Source organism: Strongylocentrotus purpuratus, unplaced genomic scaffold (assembly GCF_000002235.5).
Source record: "Strongylocentrotus purpuratus isolate Spur 01 unplaced genomic scaffold, Spur_5.0 spur5_scaffold_7, whole genome shotgun sequence".
Classification (NCBI taxonomy): domain Eukaryota; kingdom Metazoa; phylum Echinodermata; class Echinoidea; order Camarodonta; family Strongylocentrotidae; genus Strongylocentrotus; species Strongylocentrotus purpuratus.
This window is the reverse complement of record NW_022145613.1, coordinates 14490411-14514043: the sequence shown is the minus strand read 5'-3', so window position 1 is coordinate 14514043 and position 23633 is coordinate 14490411. Positions and strand designations below refer to the sequence as shown.

At 38.5% G+C, this 23633-nt stretch overlaps 1 protein-coding gene across 1 annotated transcript in view; it reads left to right on the top strand.

Moving 5' to 3' along the window:
- The first annotated feature begins 2520 nt into the window (after nucleotides 1-2520).
- Nucleotides 2521-23633, top strand: part of LOC593059 (DNA mismatch repair protein Msh6) — a 52432-nt gene continuing 31319 nt past the window's right edge. The window contains exons 1-11 of the mRNA XM_030974086.1: nucleotides 2521-3151; nucleotides 3889-4072; nucleotides 4389-4600; nucleotides 5655-5795; nucleotides 6568-6680; nucleotides 7393-7731; nucleotides 8076-8167; nucleotides 9957-10044; nucleotides 10607-10666; nucleotides 11286-11360; nucleotides 13425-13560. Coding sequence (XP_030829946.1) covers nucleotides 2983-3151; nucleotides 3889-4072; nucleotides 4389-4600; nucleotides 5655-5795; nucleotides 6568-6680; nucleotides 7393-7731; nucleotides 8076-8167; nucleotides 9957-10044; nucleotides 10607-10666; nucleotides 11286-11360; nucleotides 13425-13560 — 1609 coding nt within the window. The 5' untranslated portion in view covers nucleotides 2521-2982. The remainder of the gene's footprint in view (nucleotides 3152-3888; nucleotides 4073-4388; nucleotides 4601-5654; nucleotides 5796-6567; nucleotides 6681-7392; nucleotides 7732-8075; nucleotides 8168-9956; nucleotides 10045-10606; nucleotides 10667-11285; nucleotides 11361-13424; nucleotides 13561-23633) is intronic.

Below are 23633 nucleotides of genomic sequence, written 5' to 3'. Positions count from 1 at the left end.
AAGAGATAGAAAGAGAGAGGACAGGGAGGGATACAGAGATACAAATTGAGTGATCACTACCCCCCCCCCCCCAACTGAGCGAAATATTGGTCGGCGCGATTTACAAGTTTCACCCCCCACTCCCTGGATCCACCACTAGGTCACCCCCCCCCCCCTTAGCAGAAAGCTAGATCCGCCCCTGGGACCGTCTTCTTTTTTTAAACATAAAAAAGGGTAAAATTCACGTGTCTTTTATATGTTTTTTGGACAGGGGAGGGGGCCCCCGGCCCCCGCCCCCAACTGGATCCGCTACTTGTCGGAAGGACCACATTCTTGTTCCGAAAAATCTCCTGTATAAAGGGGTAATTTTCGCGCGACAAAATAAAAACTGGCTCGAGAATCTTTTAAAAAAGGGGTGTATTTGACTTTTCCCCCGGAGATTTCTTTAAAAAGGAGGTGTTTTTTTTTTTTTTTTTTTTTTTTTTTATCTCTCTCGTTGTCTTTGGAATCCTGAGAAATTTCAAAGGGGGGGTTTTACATCATCTTAGATAGAGAGGGAGTACATTGAGCAATGTTTCGGATTTAGGGGGGTCTCCAAGGCATGAAGAGCCCGCAAAAAGCCCGCGAAAAGGGGGTCGAGTAATGTTGGCAGTCAAAGGGAGGAAACAAGCGTACGCGTACCCTAAATAACGATGAGTGGGCGGAGAGGGGGGGGGGGGGGGGGAGGAATATATACTTATCATTGTAGCGGAAAAGAATAACCTAGTGGTGGGGGTGGGGGTGGAGGTGGTGGGTGGTGGTGGTGGTGGTGGTGGTGGTGGTGGTGGTGGTGGTGGTGGTCAGGCGCGGATCCAGGGAGCGGAGCCCCCGGAAGCTCAGGGGTTTGGGGCAATACTCTCTCTAAAAAAATCGAGTGATCACGGATGTCACTCCTCTGGAGAGTGAAAATGTAGTGAATATAGAGTGAACATTAACTCTTTTCTTCTTAGAGAGCACTTTAAAATCAATCGATTTTCACTCCTAAACAAGTGATCACGGACGTCACTCCCAAGAAAATGAAAATAGAGTGAAAATTAACTTTTTTTAAAAGAGAGTAAAATAACGGTCAGATACAGGCGCGTACACAGGGGGAGGGTTTGGGGGGTTAAACCCCCCCCTTTGGTATTTTTTGTTTGTGTAAACCGCCCCTAAATTTCCCTAAAACCCTCTTACCCCCCCCCCCCCCCCGCTTATTCAGCGGCTGGCTGAGTCGTTGCGAAATTTTCGGCCCGATTTATAAATGTTAACCCCCCCCCCCCTTGAAAAAATCCTGCGTACGCGCCTGGTCAGATAAGTATAATTTTGTGACACTGGCAGGACCCAAATTGGTATTGGGTCCAGGGGCCGGAGCCCCCAGAAGCTTACGGGTTTTATACATTAGATTATTGTCAGATGAGCATATTTTGATACCTTATTTGTGACACTGGCAGGAAACAAATTGGTGTTGGGTCCAGGGGCGGAGCCCTCAGAAGCTCAAAGGTTTATGGTCAGATGAGCATAATTTTATTCGTTATTTGTGACACTAGCAGGTCACGAATTGGCGTGGGGTCCAGGGGGCGGAGCCCCCGGAAGCTCAGGGGTTTTGGGCAATAAATAACCGTCAGATGAGCATATCTGTATACCTTAATTGTGACACTGGCAGGCCACGAATTGGCGTGGAGTCCAGGAGGCGGAGCCCCCGGAGGCTCAGGGGTGTTATGCATTAAATTATCGTCACATGAGCATAATTTTTATACCTTATTATTGTGACACTGGCAGTTCACGAATTGGCGTGGGGTCCAGGAGGCGAAGCCCCCGGAGGCTCAGGGTGTTAGGCAATAGATAACGGTCAGATGAGCATCCAGGGTCCCGCCTTAGGGCCCTAGGTGGGGTCCAGGGGGCAGAGCCACCGGAAATAAGGGGTTTTAGGCATTTAATTACGGTCAGATGAGCATATTTTTATACCTTTTTTTCCTTCTTTTTTCTTCTTTCTTTTTTTTTGCCAGGGGGGGGGGGGGTCCCAGGGCCCCCTCGATCCGCCATTGGTGGTGGTGATGGTGGTGGTGGGGGTGATGATGATGATAATGTTGACGATGATGAGGAAGTTGGTTGTGATGCTGGTGTTGCTGCTGATAAATAAATGAAGGTAATGCCAGTGATGATGATAATGATGATTATGATTGTGGTAACAAAATTGGTTGTTTATTTGTGTAGGCCTAGCTAGGACGCACACGAAATTGGCAAATTTACCTGTTGACTACTGAATTATCTAATTCCCATAGACTTAACACTGAGACCACCAGGTTCCAGTAAGCAATGGGTTAAAGACTAAAAGATGTTTTTTAAAGAAACTTGAAACTTTATACTTAATTTTTAAACATTTTTTGAATAAATAATTGAAACAGGGTGAGTCCATCCATTGAGGCTGTGCATGGGCACCAAGTGTGTGTGTGGGGGGGGGGGGGGGGCATTAATTGGTCTTACTCGGTGTATAATTCTTTTTTTTTACTGTAAACAAGGCAACCACTTTAAAGAGGGGGCGTCCTTCCTCTTTCCTATCTCCAATTTTCCCTCGAGCTCCTCATTTCTTTTCTATTTTTCTATTTTTTCACCCATTCGATTGGGGAGGCAAAATATTTTGTTTTTATTATATTTAGATGTTTTTATAGGACAAACTCCACAACAATTAAATACTTGAGTCAGTTAGGTGACATTTTGAAAAAAGTTTGATAAAAGTTTGCCCAGGGTTTGCCCAGGGTAATGTTCCTGCACTTACTGCGCATGATCTTGGTAGAAATTGGCTCGCCCTAGCTCTCCGTGTTTACGTTTTTAATAATTTCGCGCGGAAACCATCGAACACACGTGTTCGGATTAGAACTGCACTTGCGCTAATAACGTACGCAGTGTGTATACATTATCAGCTGTGCATATATCGACGTACAGTACCCTACTGTGTAGTCTAGTGAGCGGTGTTTTCGAATCGAAATGGCGACTTTATTTTCATACTTTTCCAAGCTACCCGGCAAAAAGACCGAGAAAACATCGCCAAAAGCAGGTGACAAGGCAGAGACAGATAAATCGGTTTCACCGAAAGAAAATGCCAAAGAAAAACTGTCGACAAGTCCACCATCGAAGTCAAAATCTGAGATTACAAGTGAGTAAAGTTACGTTTTGTTGGGAAGCAGTGCAGCAAGTCACTCACTGACTGGAGTCATGTTGACGGTGCAGTGCAGTGACACCTTCAGGTGCAGGCTTCAGTGCATGGACACCTGCACTAGATTACTCGAGGCAGAAGCAGAAATTGTAGCCTTAATTTCAACAAATAAGTGAAGCCGAAATCATGTTGAATTGAAATTGAAGCTAATCAACAGGTCCAGGAAATGTTATTTCAAATATTGGTGCCAACAATGCAAAAAAGGTCATTAATTTTTAAAAACACAGAAAAGGGATAAAAATGAAAGAAGATGGAAAGAACATTATTTGAAGAAAGGAAGACGATGTTGAAATATATTTTTTGAAATTCATGAATATTCCTGATGTAGGCCTAGGCTACTATTAATGTTCTTGAGGAAATTTTACGTTATTAATTTATAATAGGGTCTAGACCTAGTATAATAAAGTCAAAGAAGGCCTTCGCCTTGATATTTGACAAACAAGTGGTTAGGTCTACAATTACTTACAGACAAAAGCTCATGTTTCCATTATTTGTAAATTGTAAGTGATGCCTTGCCAGTTATACAGTCCAGACCATCAAAATATGAATTTATGATTGAAAAAAGATGGGTAGGCCTAGTAAATAGTGGTGTGAAACCCAACATGGAGAATTTCAAGAGTTCAGAATTTTCTTTCAATTTTGTTCTTATTGTGTCGTTTCACCCCTCCTCACTCCAGATGGCCATCAGACATTCGCCCCAGGGGATCTGGTGTGGGCCAGACTGGAAGGCTACCCATGGTGGCCCAGCCTTGTCTGCAACCACCCAACCCTAGAGAAATGCACCAAGAAGGAAGGCAGGAAAGGCCTCGTTCATGTCCAGTTCTTCGATGACCCACCAAGTCGTGCTTGGATCAGTGATAAGTAAGCACCAAACCATTTACTACCTTTATGCTCACAGGAGGTATTTGCTGTTGAAAAAGTGAGACTTCCCCCAAAATGATATTTGTTTATTTAACTAGAGCTCTTATGTTGCTTTCCAGTTCTAGCCAACTTGCTCACTGCTCCTGTCCAATTTTGACAATTTTCCTGTTTTTGTGCAACCTAGTGACATGAAGGTACACTTAGCCCGTCAAAAATTGCTTTGCCCTGGTAGACCAGTGGCTTATTTCACAAGAAGGCCCAAAAGGTAAACGATAGTAAAAATTAAAAACACTGTGATCCCATTCTATCTTGAAAGATTTATAGAGGGCTACAACGGGAGCCGAGCCAAGGAGTGCCAATTTGGATGTAAGTTCCATACCACCAAACCAGACGTCAGGAGAGGGATGGACCAGGCCGATGAGGCGCTGAAGAAGGACCGGGAGGAGAGGATGGAGCTTGTTGTATGCCAGGTACCATCGGAAGATGAGGAAGACGAGGAGGAGGAGGAAGACGAGATGGAGGTTGAAGGTAAGGACTAATTTGAAGGTTTAACAAAAAGTGAAGTTGCATTTTAAGCCTAGTACACTCGCCAAGTGAGGTGAAAATGTAGTAAATGACTTAAACCTGATATCAAGCCTCTTAAGCTTTTTAAGCCAGGTTTCCCATGATCATGGAAAAGCCTGAAAAGTCATGGAAAAATGTGTTTTTGTGGAAAGTCATGGAAATTGTGAGGGTGTCACGTGAGTGACTTGAAAAAAATTGTTTTAACTGCAAACTTATCAGAAACCACAACAGAACACAATTGTATAGAGGTCTAATGAAGTTTTAATCTTCAGCCTTCAAATCGTGGCATTCAAGATGAACAGAACATAAACAATTTACAATTACATAACTTTAATACTGGGTAGCTTCCATCTGGTGAGTCCCTCACAGCTCCGGGTAGCTTTGCCAGTCTCTAGACTGGGTAGACATCCCGTCGACTTGGCAGCTCAGCTCTGTAATGTCTCTCTCGCTGACTCCCCGCTTCTTGATCACGGATAATTAACGTGTAGGCGAGCCGAAGTGAAATCTAGTTTGTGCATAACATCTGCACCCTACCACTAACTTGAAGGGTTCTGCTGATTTTTCCTAAGCAACCTCCCTTTTCCCACTTTCCTTGCCCAAGTCCTTAACATCAAACCATCCAAGGTATGCAAGATATTTCTGTTTTCATACCAACAGGTTGACGGATTACAATTAACAAAAGGAAACATTCAATAGGCAGCTAGAAGCATGCAATAACAAAAACCAGATTGACTCTGTGTCATAAATGCAAATTTATGCAATAATGCATCATAAGCTTGAGTAGTACATTTTCTTCCAGTTCTTAAACAAAGGAATTCCTTTCTCGTCCGGAAAAAATTCCTTTCATGACAGAGGGGAGTCTGTGGCCATCTCAAACATGATATAATATCTATCACTGGATGGTATTCGTATCAGTATGCCACTTTGATGCCTCAGCCCATACCAAAATGTACTGGTATATTATTGATGCACTCTCGTAAGTTATATTTTTTTCTTTGCATGCTTGCATTTAAAACAGAAGAGGCAAGTGAAGGCAGTGCTAGTGAGGAGGACATCACCATTAGGAGACGAAAGCCAAGAGCTGCTGCCAAAAATGCCATGAGCACCCAAAAGAAGAAACGAAGGAGAATCAGGGTTGCTTCGGACAGTGAAAGCTCAGGTATACATGTGTTTTGATGACAAGAAATTCAGTTGAAAGGAAGGAAGTAATTGTGTTTTGTCACTGGACAAAAAGAGAAAGCCTCATCAATACTTGGACTTGTCAATTTCAGGCAGAGTTTATGCTTTTTTTTCTTCCCCATAACTCTTTTTAAATTTTATTAATTTTAATATTTTCTACAGCTCTATGCCCATATGCATGCTGGATTGCTGTGATAAGCTGCCTCAAACAAAACATTTCTGCAGTATATGAAATATAATCACATATAATACTGATTTTCAACAGAATACTGAGATTATTCATATGAAAGTTGGCAGCATTTGTAATAAGGATTGGGGGGGGGGGGAGGGAGTTGTGTCTGGGTATTTGCAGGTAAAAGTTATAAATGTTAAGCTTTGTGTTTTCCCAGGGACTTTGCAAAAAGTGATACATCATGTTGCATTAAATCCTGAAATTATTTGTCATTTATGACTTTGTCCACATGGTTTTGTGTAAAGATGCAAGGAAGCTTTCACGCACAATCATTCTACTTCTGTCCAGACGCAATTTATGGTTCCAATCAGTGGCAGATCCAAGGGGGGGGGGGATGTGTAAAAAACACCCCCACTGTGCGAATTATATGCCGGCTGTTTCGCCGCTAAATATTTTCTCACGAATTGGGCCCCCTTCCCTGCCGCCGGCTGGATCCGCCCCTGGTTCCAATCATAAGGACATGACTGTTTTGAACTAGGATAAATACACTTGATTACCTTTGAACTTTGACTTGTTTCAGGGGATGAGTTCAAGCCTGACAGTGATGATGAATCTGAAGGAGCTGTGAGCAGCGGACTGGATGAAGATGAAATCTCTGCATCAGAGACAGAATCCGACCCAGAAACCCCAAAGGTTCGTTTTCTTATAATATCCATTTCCTTTTTAAAGAAATACTGATTTTCAACAAAATACTGAACTTATTCTTGTGAAAATTGGCAGCTGTGTAACAAGGATTCTAATAGGTCATTATAGTTAGAAATTAACTGTGAAGTTAGATTTTCCTTTGTTGAAGGAATTTGTATTTTTACAAATCTGTATGCCAGTACCCTTTGTATTGAGCATTGATTTAAAGGGTCAAGTCTTAGCTGAATTTGGCTTATATCTAGTTGATTGAATCCAATAAAAGAAATTATTTAGGTGGCCTGTCAGGTAATGCTCATTTAGAGCCACACTCACACGAACATTGTTTACATGAATATTTAGGTACCCTTTTTGGAGAGGATTTTCAAAGTTTGATACAAATAAGCTGTTTAATTTCTCTTGAAATGAAGTTGTTCAGTTTTGGGGAATAGAATGCTGCATGTATGATGTGAACTTTGGCAATATAAATGGGAAAGATAATATCTCTAAAGGGTATATTATTGAGAGGTTTCATCCTGAATTTTGTTTTCTTGTGTCTTATTATTATACAACCTCCCCTACTTCAAGTTACCCGAATTAGAAAATTGAATGTAGAAAAAATGTAAAAATTCCCTTGCAGTTTTAAATATACATCTGTAGATATGGAAGCATATTGGAAGAAAGCTCCATTGTGAATTTAGCTTCTTTCTATCTTCATTTCTAGAAAGCTAAGAAACGAAAGAGGGGTTCCACCTCCACTGTCACGCCTTCCACCAACAAGTCTGCGAAGAAGCCTCGCAGCGTCCTGACCCCGTTTTCTATGGACCACTCAGACTCCGCTACCCCACCCTCGAAGAAGACTTTTGGTACACCCTCCGGCCAATCTTCCATGGACCGCCCAGACTCCGCTACCCCACCCTCGAAGAAGACTTTTGGTACTCCCTCCGCCCAATCTTCCATGGACCGCCCAGACTCCGCTACCCCAACCTCGAGGAAGACTTTTGGTACACCCTCCGTCAGCTCCACTACCAAATCAAGGCTCTCTGCATTCCAGTCTCCAGCTGTGAGTTTATTGTGTTTTTTTAATTCAAAGTCGAAATCAAAAGTCGGTTTCTAAGTTAAAGTCAAAGTCAAAATCAAATTTAAATACAAATACAGACTCACAATTGAAAAGATATTCATATACATACTAATATTTTAAATTAAAATTTGATTTAAAAATCAAATAAGAAAAATAATACAAATCATAACCTGAACCCAAACCCAAATTAAGATTTAGATACAGCAAGATTTTCAATAGAATAGAAAATGCTTAAGAAATATATTTATTTCTTGAACAAATTAATTGCCAGCTTCATATTGAAAAAAAAATACTCATTTAATACTGATTGTTTATTTCTGATGCAGCCTTCATCTCCATCTCCATCCCCTGCCGCGGATTCAGAAGAAACACGCTTTCCCCACCAGAGGCAGGAGTGGCTTAAACCAGGCAAAAGGAAGTAAGTTGATCCTCCAAAATAATATTGTAAGACGGAAAAGGGCATTAGTAGGTGAATTTCTATATATCACAAAGCTATTAGGACTTGTTGCTATTTGCATGCGACTGTATGGAAGCAAGGAGAGTCGCAAGACCTCAAACCGGATTCATTTACCAATGCTCCGAGAACGGGCATTTACACTGCAAAAATCAGTGAAATTTCTGTTGGTGTTAAAAAAAACACTCTCCAGAGGTGGATTTTTTTTAATTCAGTTTTTTTGGTCGTGTTTGCTGGTAGCATGGACCTATTACGGATGGACATTCAACGTGATTCTTTCTTTGATCCAATGATAGTCACCGCCTTCTGATTATGTGCATCTTAATGAGAACATTCAGCTGTTTTAAAAATAACGACTGCGTAAGCATTTTCGGTCATTGACAAAGGAGCAGTTTCCCTCTCTTGGGTTTTGTTTGGATGGTGTGCTCTGTAAGAGTGTGTCTTAACTAAAAACATCCCCAAAGGGGAGCAGCAAAGTTGAAAAGTAGACGACTTTGGTGATATGAAATTTATTACAACTGATTTGCACACTTTCGCACACACCCATGACCTTATAAAACAATTAGAAGGCCATGATCTTTATAATCCCTGTGCATTGTAACTCTGGAATATCATGAGGAAATAGGGGGAAACCGTTTTTTAATCACAACCTATCCAAATATAACCTCTATCTGGTAATATCAACATGTTTTTCAAAATAAAATACAGTACACGGAACAACAATTTCCGATTATAAGCCAGAACTGCACATCGATTTTCCATGATTTAGGCAAGTTATTATCTTCTGCGCATGTAGATTAACATTTGTAAAATCACTATCTTGATTCTGTCTTGGCTTTTTGGCGGTGACCATCATGAGATCAAAGTGAAGAAACACGTATGGAATGTTCTTGAGACGACATTGACAGAGACAATCACAATGAATTCGTTAAGAAAACGATAAATGTCCATCCGTAATAGGTCCATGCTGGTAGCGACTGCTGACGAAACAACGGAATGTGAGAAAAAACAATGTATTTTGCTTGCAGTGTAAATGCAGCTTATTTGTGATGTCTTCACAATCCCTGAGTGAACTTTACAGCTTATTTGAAACAGGTGGAAATGTCTCAAGTCTTTGTAGATATCAGTGAAGGTATTTCCTGCCGTGTCAATTTCAATGTTCCATCCTTTTGTTCTAGGGGGTAAATTGAAAGATTGAAACAGGTGGGAATGTCTTGAGTAATTGTAGATATCAGTGATGGTATTTCCTGCCGTGTACATTTCAACCTTCCATCCTTTTGTTCTAGAGAGTAAATTCAGGCTCCAGGAGAATTCCTCATGTGTTCATTTCTAGCAATTATCATTCTCTGATGTACCTTACAGGACTTGAAATCAACCATAACTGTGTAAACAAGTTGGAATGTAACCCTCTGACTCAGATTCTCCTCACACTGTCTCGTATGATCTCTTGCCAACATTTTAATTTGGCAACTGGTTTGAATCTAGAAAGTTCCATAAAGCTGTAGAAATTTGAAAAGGATTGATGGGGACAAAAGCATAATAATGAAAACAAATGATTAAAAATTTTATCCTGTGGAATAGCAAATCTATGATATTTTTACATTTAAATATTAAGCAAGAGATGGGTTTTGATGATTTTTACATACAGTGGATGCTTTTCAGGATTTATTAAGTCAAGAAGAACGTTATGCATGGTTTATATTGATTGGAATGAAATTCAAACTGATTTGTTTTCTATGTTTGTATATTTTAGAGACATCAAAGGTAGACCAGAGCAGGACCCAGAATATGATTCAAGTACTCTCTTTGTACCAAAGTCTTTCATGGACAAAACGACTCCTGTAAGTTTCCATTTTCCGCTGAATGAGATTATTTTTGAAATCAACCATTTTGAAATATTCTAATTTCACAGAGTATATTCATGAAAGCGTTTTTCTGAAATTAGAGCTCCTTCATGCCATTTCATTTTTTCTTCTGGTATTCACTTTGCATTTTAATATATATATTTAGGAATCTGTAGGCCAGCTTTTACACAGGCATATATATATATATAAATAAATATAACACAGGCATTCTAAAACAAGCTACAGGTTGCTGGCAAATTTTATATTTGTATTAAAGCAGAAAGAGAGTAGGAGAGAGTAATAGAGAGAGAGAGAGAGAAAGGGGGAGTGAGATTGGGGAGTGGTAGAAAGAGAAGGGGAGTGAGATGGGGAGGAAGAGAGAAGGGGGTGAGATGTTTTTTTTTTTGGGGGGGGGGGGGAGAGAGAAATATTTCACCTGTTTTTTATTGGCTTACTGTATGACCTTATCGCTATAGATTTTGTCATAGCTCTGAATTTGGTATACCTTTGAAAGAAATATTTCATGATGTAACTTTTGTTTTAATTCATTTTCATGCAGGCTATGAGACAATGGTGGGAAATGAAATCCAAGTATTACAATGCTGTCCTCTTCTTTAAGGTAAGCAAAAAGAAATACAACATTATTACATTTTGTCCTGTTTTTCAAATTTGAGTTTTGTATTAAAAGGAAAGTGAAATGATAAAGAGAAGAAATAACCTTTTAGTTTTTAATTTTGGAGCTCTTTGGACCTAACTTTATAACATTTTTTTTTTAAAGATGTGTTTATGGCTTTATGCTCCAATTGTTCAAGACAAGTTTAAAGATTATTTAGAATAGATATGATTTACATTTTGATCTAAGTTGATCCATTGTCAATGGAAACCGAAAGATCCCTGTATTAAACTTTGATAAAGTGCCTCAATGCAAATTATTTCATTCACTTGATACTAATAATTGTATCTATAGTCAGAATGCAAATTGCATATGTTACGTGTTACTAGGTAGGACAAGCCATATTGTTTGTCCTACCTAGCAACAACTAATGTATGTAATTCACATTCTGACTATTGAGATCTAGATATTCTTAACGGGCGAATGAAATAGTTAGTAACAAGGCACTTAACAAAGCTTTGTGCATTAGATTTGATTACATTATGAAAAGGGCATAGGTTACTACGCCCTGTGTCTATTGCAGTGAAGAGGTGTATTTTTTTCCCACTTTTTTTTCTCTGTGCAGATGGGTAAGTTCTATGAGCTGTATCACATGGATGCTGAGGTAGCAGTCAAGGAGCTTGGGCTTATCTTCATGAAGGTGAATAAAACTTTTAAACAATAACAGCAAAACTTTAGTATGAAGATTACAAGGTTGCTGGTCCTTATTAATGAGACTTTAATATTCATGGTGTTCACCGGTTTAATATGTAACATCCTTAATTCATTCCCCCTCTCAAATGTTATCACATCTCAACCATCAGACTTTCAATGCAGGGAGTTTAAGTCAATTTGGTATAATATTTTTGATGATCCCTTCCAAGTAGGATTTTGATAACACATTATATAGTAACCTTATATCCATTAACCCATTGTCTATTGGAACCTAGTGAATCCTGTATTAAAGCCTATGGGAGTGTGAGAATTCAGTAGTTAACAGATACTTTGTAAGGGCTAGTATTGTGTCTGATGTCACCAAAGTCTTCTGTTAAAGGGATAGTTGAGTTCTGTTTTCAGTCCGCAAATGCCTTCAAAGTGCATTGTTATTGCTCTTATTCTTATCTATGACATTTATAGTGCCCTTTTAGAACCTAAAATTGCTATAAAGGTAATTTTAGACCTCAAAATGTGTGAAATTTAGCCAATATGATCATACTAATTTAGCTCCACTTTCAAAAACACATGGTGACTGTTATTTAATTGTTTAATGAAAAATAACAATACATGGGCTGGCTAATTGTGGGTAATATAAGCAACACGAAAATGCCAACAAAAAAGCCAACATCGGCATTGGCTTAAATACGACATAAAAGGCGTTATTTCGTTTTTTTCAACAGTTTTTTCAAATTTTTCAAAATATCTTATATTTGTGGTGGTACACAAGTATTATAAAGCATTATATTTCATCCGTCTCTGAACCGATTTTGATCAAACAAAGATGATTTTGTCATTTAACAGGGAATAATTTCCAGCCAAAAATTTGCATAGCAAATCTGCTACACAAAATAATTTTTGCATAGCAGTTGGATGAACTTGTATAGCAATTTTTTTTTCATGTTATAAATTACAGTGCAAAAACAATGACGTCACAACATCTGGTCATGAATGCATACTTACTACATTTTATGTACATTGATTCTGGTGTAATCTCCCAGCACTTTCTTCATACTCGATCCATTCCCTTTTCTGGTCTAAATCCTTAATCCAACCTTCCACAGTAACTACACGAATTGACACCATGTTTTGAAAATGACAAAAATATCGGTCCAACAATAAATCCAGAGACGAGTCGAGTCTTAAATCGAAATAAATCCAGTAACTTTGAATCGTATCGAGGGTAAACAACAACACGTAGTATTAGCTCGCACATGAGCGCGATTCAGCCTGCCCTGGATATATAATTAGTTCACCACGTGCGTGCATTGTTGTCTGCATCGCAACAACACTCACGGCTAAAAGGTGACCGTAGACACTCATCGCCGATAGTGCGCTATGTAGGTGTGTGTAGCTTCACGGTTAGAAAGTGACTGTAGTACGCTTAGCGCTCAGTGCTGGCCAGCCTGGCCTAGCCAAACCTGCCTGGGATATATGGATCGGATATCGGAGCGTCGAGGGTGTATGTAGTTTGTGGATTGGCGGTCTGTGTATATGAATGTACGTTTCGCTTGCATCGCAGCAATTGCGATTCATGAAAAAAGATGCGTCGCAAATGGCTGAAAATACATCGCGAATTGCGATGCGATACCGGGAAAATTATTCCCTGTTTAAATATTATGTTCTTTCAAATTTGACATTCAGTTTTTCATTATCGCACAAAAAAATTATTTTGTGTAGCGCCCAGGCGCGTAGCCAGAGTTTGATGTTTGGGGGGGCACATACATGTAATCGATCGAGGTCAAAAAAAGGGGTCTACAAAATTTCAACCGATCCTGGAAATTTTAGGGGGGGCACGTGCCCCCCCGTGCCCCCCCCGTGGCTACGCGCCTGGTAGCGCCCTCTGCAACAGAACTCAACTATCCCTTTACACATTGTAAAACATCACACTAAACTGTTCAGAATTTGGTTCCCAACTAAAACCAAACTTAAATGGTTTGCTACATAATACGTTCGACTTCTAACAGAGAATCACCCAATAATTGCCTTCCTCCTCCATTTTTTTTTAAAGGGAGAGAACGCTCATTGCGGCTTCCCTGAGATAGCCTTCAGTAGGTACAGTGAGACGCTGATCCAGAAGGGATACCGCATCGCTAGGGTAGAACAGACAGAGACTCCTGATATGATGCAAGAACGGGTCAAACACTGTAAGTACATGTAGATAATAAAGCTCTACTTTTATTATGTATACTTTTAATGAGGATGATTATCATGATAAAAATACATGTTCGATTTGTATGGAATAGTATTTATATATTTTCCAAATCACAATAAAAATGCAATACAACAAAATAGAAAAGGAGATATAAAATCAAGAATATGGTGAATGGCATAATAGCCCTGTCAGCTTGGTTAGTATGACAAAACTGTCTACATTTGATTTGTATGGTATGGCATTTACATGTATATATTTTCCAAATCACAATAAAAAAGCAATAACACCACAATAGAAAAGTAGATATAAGATCAAGAATATATAGTGAGCGGCCAGATAGCACACTCAGCTTGGTTAGTATGACAAAACTGTATATATTTGATTTGTATGGTATGGCATTTACATGTATATATTTTCCAATTCACAATAAAAAAGCAATAACACCACAATAGAAAAGTAGATATAAAATCAAGAATATATAGTGAGCGGCCAGATAGCACACTCAGCTTGGTTAATATGACAAAACTGTCTACATTTGATTTGTATGGTATGGCATTTACATGTATATATTTTCCAAATCACAATAAAAATGCAATACAACAAAATAGAAAAGCAGATATAAAATCAAGAATATAGTGAATGGCCGGATTGCCCACTCGGCTTGGTTAGTATGACAAAACTGTTTACATTTGATTTTGTATGGTATAGTATTTACATTTATATATTTTCCAATTCACAATAAAAAAGCAATAACACCACAATAGAAAAGTAGATATAAAATCAAGAATATATAGTGAGCGGCCAGATAGCACACTCAGCTTGGTTAGTATGACAAAACTGTATATATTTGATTTGTATGGTATGGCATTTACATGTATATATTTTCCAATACACAATAAAAAAGCAATAACACCACGATAGAAAAGTAGATATAAAATCAAGAATATATAGTGAGTGGCCAGATAGCACACTCAGCTTGGTTAGTATGACATAATTGTTCTTCTTTGGGGTCCAGAAAATCCAAAGAAAAGTAGGAAATTCATTGTATTGACATGACCCTCTGTATAAAAACATTCTTTGGCAACACTCACTCTTAGGTGTTGGTAGCAATACATTTCCTTGAGATTTTAAAAAGTATGAGTAATCACAATATTTGTGAAAGACAAGGAGAAATGAGGAAGATAAAGCATGAGAAGGGAGGAAAGACAGAAAATAGAATTGATATGCAAAATACATGACTGATCATCTAGATTATAGGTGCATAACTCCACCTAAAAATACTGGCTATTATGAAGATGGATCTAAAGGATCGTTGAGCGATATCTTTCTGTTCTAGAATGACATAAAAACACTTTGCCACAAAGAAGTTACAAAACCACAACAAAATATAATTATGCATTATAGCTTTTTATAACACAGAAATGATTTTCATAATTTGGCAATGTTATTATGCACTGTGTATACTGGTAGTCATTTTAAACTACATGCCAAATTTTTAGAAGATTTCATACCAGGAAAGGGTTGATGAAGTTTTAATAAAAATTTGTACATAGCCCATCATGGTTGACAGATTTCGTCGCTGTTTTCACGAAGTGACGGTAGTGAAAAAAAATTGCATTCACTTTGCGTTACGATTTTCCTCACTACCGTCACTTCGTGAAAACAAGGACGATTTGTGCAAGAAAGCATTTTTACCTAATTATTTCTGCTATTAAGTTTCATGTCCAGAACATTTGTAGAAGATCAACTTTTATGAAAGAGCTTTAAAGGGATGCACAAAAATAGATGCAAAATAGTAAAAAGGAGAAGATAGAAGTGGAAAAGAGAGATAAAACACAGAGATGACTTTAAAAAAAAATCTCTAATATTTATTAAAAATGCACACCATTAACCAGTACTGAACTACAGTACAAAGTGTTAAAAGAAAAACGAAATCATACTCTATTACTCTATTCTTTTCCGGAAGTCTAAATCCAACAACTTTTAAACACCAACAACATTGGAAGAGATGAACACAAATGTGGTCACTAAAGTCATGTTCTGAATGATTTGCATAATGCTACACATCATGCTCCAGCACTTCCTTTGCATTAAATGACAAGCATGGATCTTTAATTCCTGCTATCATGCTACCTTGCAGTCTTGCCAACTCCTTTACTTTGCGATAGTACATATGTGCTATGCAAACAGTAATGAAAACTAAAATAAAGATGACTGTACTTAGTGCATGGGTCACTTTCCGGCAAGAATTTTTCTTTTGATTTGCAGGACAATTTGCCGGTGCTGTGACAAAGTTGGAAGATGAAGAAGTTATGTTATCTATGGTTATGCTATCTAGGGTTGATGCTAGATGTTGTGTCACAGACATTACTTCAGGACAGGGATCTGCTATGTCAGAGACACTGTCACTCATTGGATTCCATCCCCAGTCTGTACAGTCACACTTGTCTTTCATCCCAGTTAAGAAAGAAAAGCAGCAATAAACTACACCATCTGACCTAGCTAGGATTATCCGATCTAACTTTCCATCACTTTCTCTCAGAGTTTGCCACAGAGGTAATCTCATGTTATTTTGATAGCATACAATCTGCCCTGACAGAGTGTCTACTAAAGCTGTACATCGCAGAGAAACCCACTCCCCATTGTTAAAATCGTTGGTCAATTCACACCATGCCTTTCCAGGAAGAATATCAACACGTAAACCAATTCTATGAAGGGCTGGTAACATGATACCATTCTTGTATTCAGCGAGAATGTATGTACCCGCATCATTTCTTGAAACTGGGTTGATTGTCAAATGAAGGGAGCAGCTATCACTTCCATTCTCAACATTTATCTTCTGATTCGCCGGCATTGACAAAGATGCTGGATTCTCAGAGCTGTACATTGGGTCTCGAGGGCCATATTGTAATGTTATTTTTGTTTTGTTACAAGAATATGAGAAATCAAGTTTTGCTGTTTCTCCTTCTCGTGATTCTATCTTCACAAGAGGCTACTGTTACCAGAATCAATAAAATGGCGAAAATGCTCATCTTACATCCATAAGGGTCAGCAAACGAGAAGCAGAGATGGCTGAAACTCGGGGAAGTCATCATTATACGTCAATCAGGAAAGTGTCTGTACGATAGGAGATGACGATTTTACATGTGCATGTATAGTAAAGGATGCAGTGTCTTAAATGTTGTCTTTTCGTCGCAGGAAATAGTATATTCAAAGTTGTTGGTGGAAGAAGAGCTCTGTCATCAAAATCTTGTTTTCAGTTCAAAGAGTGGGCTGAAGGAAGATAAGAGTAAAAAAAAAGTATTTTGATGCTGCTCCTCCATTATATTTAACCTTCACAATACACAAGCACATCTCTAAACTATATTTTCTCTTTACAAAAATGTTTAAAAGTAATTGAATTAGGGCCTTTATTAAATACATTTAAATGCAAGCAGTAATATGTCACATTCTTAAGACACATGAATCAGGACAAATAAATGTTTTACATTCTTGAAAAAATTACAAAATTTGGTAATAAAGGATATGAATAATTTAGGTAGAATACCCCAAAGAAAAGTGAAAAATAAGATGTACTGTAATTAAGGTTGTATAAACCGCCCTCGTGTATTAACCGCATCCCTCTTTTTAGGTGGTCTGTCAACGACAGACTACCTATTGTTTTTGTTCAAATTTTCTTTCTTCTTTATTCTTTATTTTTATTTCCTACACTTTTTTGTTAACAGGATAACTCAAGATCCGTTCAGTCAATTTCTTTCAATTTAGGCAAAGTCATAGGTCCTTGTCATGAGACGTGACAGGAACATTTTCAAAGTCATCAAGTCTTCATGACGTCATCCAGGCGCCATTTTGTGTTTTTTCGGTACTTTTTACTCAGGATCATATCTTCATAACGGAAAGGCATTTCTCATTCATATTCAGCACGATCAAGGTCAATATCCGTCGGGTCAATTTCCGGTCAAAAAACGCGCGTGCATGTGTACGTCCGCGCATGAGCGCGCACGCAAAATTTCAAAATGCTCCAAATCATCTCAAAGTCATTTTGGATACGTTTCAGGCGATTTTAAGCATTTCATAAAAATCATGCAAAACACGCATTTTTGCGCGTTTTCGTTGTAGCAGCCAAACGCAAAATAATTCCTCCTAGATTTTTTTTAAAACACAGAATTCCTCATGTTTTCCCGAACAATTTGATACCATGTTTATATTTTTAAGACCATTAATAACGGAATGAGTGTCCGTTTAAAATAAATGTCCGTACGCGCAAGATCTTGTAATATATAGCATATATGGGCAAAAACATGCCTGTACGAAATACATTATAGCTCTTTAGGAAGTCCACAGACCCCCAATTTGGTTTTCATATTTGGATAGAATATGAGTTGGAAATAGGATTTCAGGTCTCATTTGGCCATTATATATATCGTGACATCATCATAATGGCCTTAGAACTCAAAAAACGAATTTGCATATTATGACGTCAGCAAATTTATGGAAAATTGATTGTTTCTCTGTCAATATTGATTAATTTACTTCCAAACTTAGATATGTTGTCGTTGAGACAATTCTCTACAAGATTAGTGCCCATTGTTTTTCATTTTGATGAGGTCATCATGGTGAAAATTTCAATTAAAGGCGACATGACAGAATTTTCTTAATTTGCGTGTTATCTCTATGGAAGGTGAATTTCGTTCACATCATGAATCTACATTACATTAATCTTTGAGCACTTTCTCGCTTATTTGAGCTCTATTTTATCCCAAATTTTGGTATGTTATAGCTGAGACCATGGGCTAAAAAAACTAAAAACTTTTAGTTTGTTGATCAGAAGTTGAGATCATGTCCAAATTTTCACTTGAATGTTGAACTCGCGACTATGCCAAGGCCGTTTGTCAGGTTTGCATGTTAAGTCTATGAGAAATATTTTGGTACATTGGTTAAAGCCCAAGTCCACTCCATTTTTCTAAAATTATAGCTTGTTGTAAATGAATCAAAGGTTAAATATGCCAAATATCATGGGTGTACTTCAATCAAGTGATTTTTAAGAGTGATATTTGTTTCGGTTATTTCGAGCAAAACATTTACATCGCTGTACGGATGTGACATGTGCTTCTCACAATGAAAATGCGAGCAGTACATATTCTGACAATAATCTATTTTCGTAATGTAACCAAATTTAATGCATACGTCTTTGTGAAGTGCCTATATACAAACTATTTCATTCACCTGCTAAGAATGATAGTATTTTATTATTCATATCAGGTGAATTAAATAGTTTGTATCGAGGCACCTCAATAAGACGTATGTATTAAATTTGGTTACATTACGAATCTGTGTTGTGAGGACCCAACGTCACAAAAAAATGCATTGTGGGGAAAACCGACTTGATCATTGACTTGTTTTTTACTCCTTAAAAAAAAAAAGTCTGAGCACCATTTTTCAAAATCAAGTTATACATGTATATGGGCTTTTTAGATTTGTGTCTATCTAATCAGCTCAACTTTTCAGTGGAGTGAAATTTTACTATAAAGCACTTGCCTCCCATTCAATCGACCCAGGCTTGAAGGTTTGATTCCCAGTCGGTCAAAAAAAAATTGTGGTTCCATTTTACATATGACTTGATCACCTTCTTCGATTGTCATAACATATACAATCACAAACAACTCAATAGCATGCCTAATTTTGCATGATATTTCTCTGGGAGAGGAATGTCAATATTTTGTGTACAACCCTATGGGAAATCGGATTCCTTGTCATGGAATAAACCTATATTAGGTTAATCTCCCAAGTCTAAAACAATATCAAATCATCCAATTTCTACGATGCTAGTCTCCTTTCCAGACATTTATACTTTTTCCAGCTTTTCAGTTCAGGTATATGCAATGTTTAACCCTCTCTCTCACGGACAGCTTACAAACTTCTCTCTTCTCGATAGAGTAAATATTCAATTCTCTTTATGCTGGAAATATTTAATGCATCGTTCTCCATTGTATTTCTCTCTCCCTTCTCTTCTCTTCTTTCTCTTCTCTTCTCTCTTGCTTTGTTTCTCTTCCCTCTCTTGTTTTGCCCCCTCTTATTCTCTTGCTGTCTCTGTATATCTCTCTCTCTCTCTTTTGATCTGTCTTTCTCTACTCTTTTACCCACCCCCCCCCCCCCCTCTCTCTCTCTTTGTGCCTCACTCTACTTCTTTCGCCTTAATTGCCTCCCTCATATTCTCTTGCTCTGTCTCTCTCTCTGCCTCTGCCCTTCCTGCCTCTGGTTCTCGTTCTCCCTCTACGATGTCTTGTATTGTTCCTTAATTTTCTATAGCTCTACCCTTTGCCCTTTCTATTCTTATTTCACCCCTACAATGTTTACCATGGACAGAAACATGAATTGAAATACATTAGTAAACAGTGCTTTGGGATACCTCGTGAATCCCAACTTTGTTCATGATTGGATAGAGTATGAGTCGGAGATATGATTTCATGTCCTATTTGGCAATTAAGTATATCATGACATCATCATAATTGTATTGGAACTCAAAATACGCATTTGCATTTTATGACGTCATCCTATTTGTGCAAAAGGGATTGTACATGTAACTCTGTAAACATTTATCAATTGTCATCCAAATTTTGATATGTTGTAGCTTTTAAGATGATTGTCTACAAGATCAGTTGCCACCATTTTTGTCTCGCCTGCGTAGCAAAAAGGGAGACATAGGCGCCGCTTTTCCGGTGACGGCGGCGTCAACATCAAAAACTTAACCTAAGGTTAAGTTTTTGAATTTTTGATATAATTTTTAAAGTATAAGTTCTTAGTCAATGAAACTTTGACTATAGGGTAATCAAGTATCCCCAATCATGTGAGTAGAATTTCAGATCACAAAGTCAAGGTCAAAGGTCATTTCAGGTCAACAGACTTGGACTATGTTGTAGCATCATCATCGAAAACTTAACCTAGGGTTAAGTTTTTGAATTTTTGATATAATTTTGAAAGCATAAGTTCTTAGTCAATGAAACTTGGACTATAGGGTTATCAAGTCTCCCCAATCATGTGAGTAGAATTTCAGGTCACTAAGTTAAGGTCAAAGGTCATTTAAGGTCAACAAACTTAGACTTTGTTGTGGCATCAGCATCAAGATTTTCAAAATGCTTCTTCGTTATTTTTCAACCGATTTTGATTCTGATTGTTTCATATGATAGGGCTAGGAGGGGGATTTAAAATTTCTACACAGAATCGTGTAATTCATTATCTATGCTAATTTATGCAAATTTATTCAAAATCACAAAAAGGCTTCTTCTTCATTTCTTGATCGATTTTGATTTGGTTTGCCTTATCTGGTAGAGCTAAACTTGGAACACTAAACTTCTACACAGAATTGTGAGATTTTGCTCCATTGATTATTTATGGTACTTTATGCAAATGAAATGAAATTATGTCCCTTCCAGGGCATCAAATTTTTATTTTTTGACCAGTTCAAAAGTGTACCACATACAATTTACGATATTTGTTGTTGCGAGATGTGGATGAGCGCTACGTCATTGACGTTCTGGTTTATCATATTGAATTGCGTTATGCAGGCGAGACCGCCAGAGCGTTTCCCTTGTTTGTTGCTTTCTTTAGCATACAACCTTTTTTTTTTGTCGGGTGGTAGCCCTCCCCCCCCCCCCCCCCCCTTGATCCGCAACTGCCCACAACTGTAACTGTTTGATTTACATCTCTTGAGTGTCTGAGATGAATTAAGCGCTGATAATATTTTGTGCAACCACTCAATTCACGAGTCATCTTAGATCCCTGTTCGAAAAGGTCAATCTGCTCCGGTCGAGATTGTTCAGAGATCGTGTACATCTAGTTGGTCTAGTAGGGATCGCGTTTGGATTGTATGTAGATCAGAATGATCTAGAAGAGATCGAAGTTGTGGTCGACTATACGTCGTGCAGGAGTTGTGAATGGTCGAATGTGGGTCGTCAATGGTCGAATAGCTGTCGGGAAAGGCTTGTGTTTAGGCATGTCGGGATTGGTCAGAAAAAAATGGGTGATCGGGCTTGATTGGGCTTGGTCGGGTTGGTTTGATCGGCAGTGGGAACCCCCCATAACAAAACCTTTACTCTTCAGGGAAAAAACATAGCTGATCGCATTCTCGTGATCGCATTTCTCAAGAACCGATTGATGGATTCCCTTCAAACTTAGGTCATTTATGTATCTTGCAGAGCTAATGAACTGATTAGATTTTCGGGGTCATGAGGTCAAAGATCATAAGGCTCATTATGTATGCAAAAATAGCTTGTGGTCACATTATCATGAGAACCAAACGACAGATTAACATCAAACTCAAGACATGTATATGTATCTTGCAGAACCAATGAACTGATTAGATTTAGGGTCATGAGGTCAAAGGTCATGTGGTTCAATATGTATCCATACAAATACCTTGTGAATGCATTATTATTAGAACAGACAGATGGATTACAATCAAACTTGAATTTATTGCCTCCGTTTTGGTTTGTAAAATTGCTCTATGGCGGAGGCATCATTTTGAACTGTGTGCAGTCGAAGTTCAATCTAGTTGATTATAACAGGGAAACAATTGTAACTCATTTATTTTTAAAATACTAAAATATGACAGTTGGCAAATCTGTTTTATAACTGCAAAAACCTTCACCCCAGAAGAGCATAAGCATTTGCAATTTCCATTCTGGCGATGGTAGTACAATGGATAATAGCAGGTGAATAAAATATTTCATCACAACACACAACTGGGAATGAGGAAGCATTCATAAATTTGAATACAATTTCGCATAGTGCATCAAGTTATCAAGAAAAATGATGATGTCCATGCCGGTGGGTAATCTTGTAGATTAATGGACAAGAATACAATAAATCTCTCATAATAATTCAACTACCGGTATATTACATTTTAGCTTACTTACCATGATTGACTTTGTGTTCAGATTTGAAGGAGTATTGTGTAAAAAAAAGAAGAAAAGCATTCCTGATTACGCCCATAACATTCATGTCTGATGACTCATCTTTATTCGTCACGATGGTGGGTGTAAATAACTCTATTGTACAAAGTCAGTAATAATGGCATATTTTGTTATTGTGCACCTAGCATAGCTTACATTCTAGGCTGACTAAATTGTTTTGATATATTAATAGTTTTTGTGACAGCGGCCCACTTGCTCAGCCCTTTTATCTTTTTTTCACAATTACTCTCTTCCCTACCCCCCCCCCCCCCTCCCTCTCTCTCTCTCTCTCTCTATCATTCGGGTTGTCCGTCCCGTTCTTGTGATTGCAATATCACGATATCTCAAGAACCACATGAGATATGAACTTCAAAGTTAATGTTAGTATGTATCACCATAGGAAGACAAGCTGAATAGCTTTTGGAGTAATTAGGGCAAAGGACACAGAGGTCAACCGCTTCACGATTGATACATGTCTGCCCTAAACAGTTACTCGACCGAACTCGCTCACTTCTCGACTGCTTCTCAATCACATCCCAATCACATCCCGAGCACTTCTCGACCGCACTCGATCCTTCCGGTCACTACTCAACCAAGGACACAATTACGTGCTGATCTAATCACATTTTTTCGTACAGGTATATTGATACTAATGAAGTTAATCGCTTCTAGAATTGGTAGTAACATGTGACTGCGACAGGCAGGCGCGGATCCAGGATTTCTTAGAGGGCGGGGGGGGGGGGGCCAAATTTGAAATTATGCAAGCCAAATATTGGTACGTAATGGTGACACCGGCAGTGGCAAAAACTTTTTAGGGGGGGGGGGGGGGGGGAGGGGGTAGACAAATTAAATCCCCATCACCCAACTTCCTTGCAGGCCCCGCTGAACTTTTCTCGACGGGGGGGTCAAGGGGTGGAGCCCCAAGAAGGTCAGGGGGAATAGGCATTTAATTACTGTCAGATGAGCATATTTTGTATCTTATTTGTGACACTGGCAGGACACAAATTGGTGTGGGGTCCAGGGGGTGGAGCCCCCAGAAGCTCAGGGGTTTTATACATTAAATTACTGTCAGATGAGCATATTTTGATACCTTATTTGTGACACTGGCAGGTCA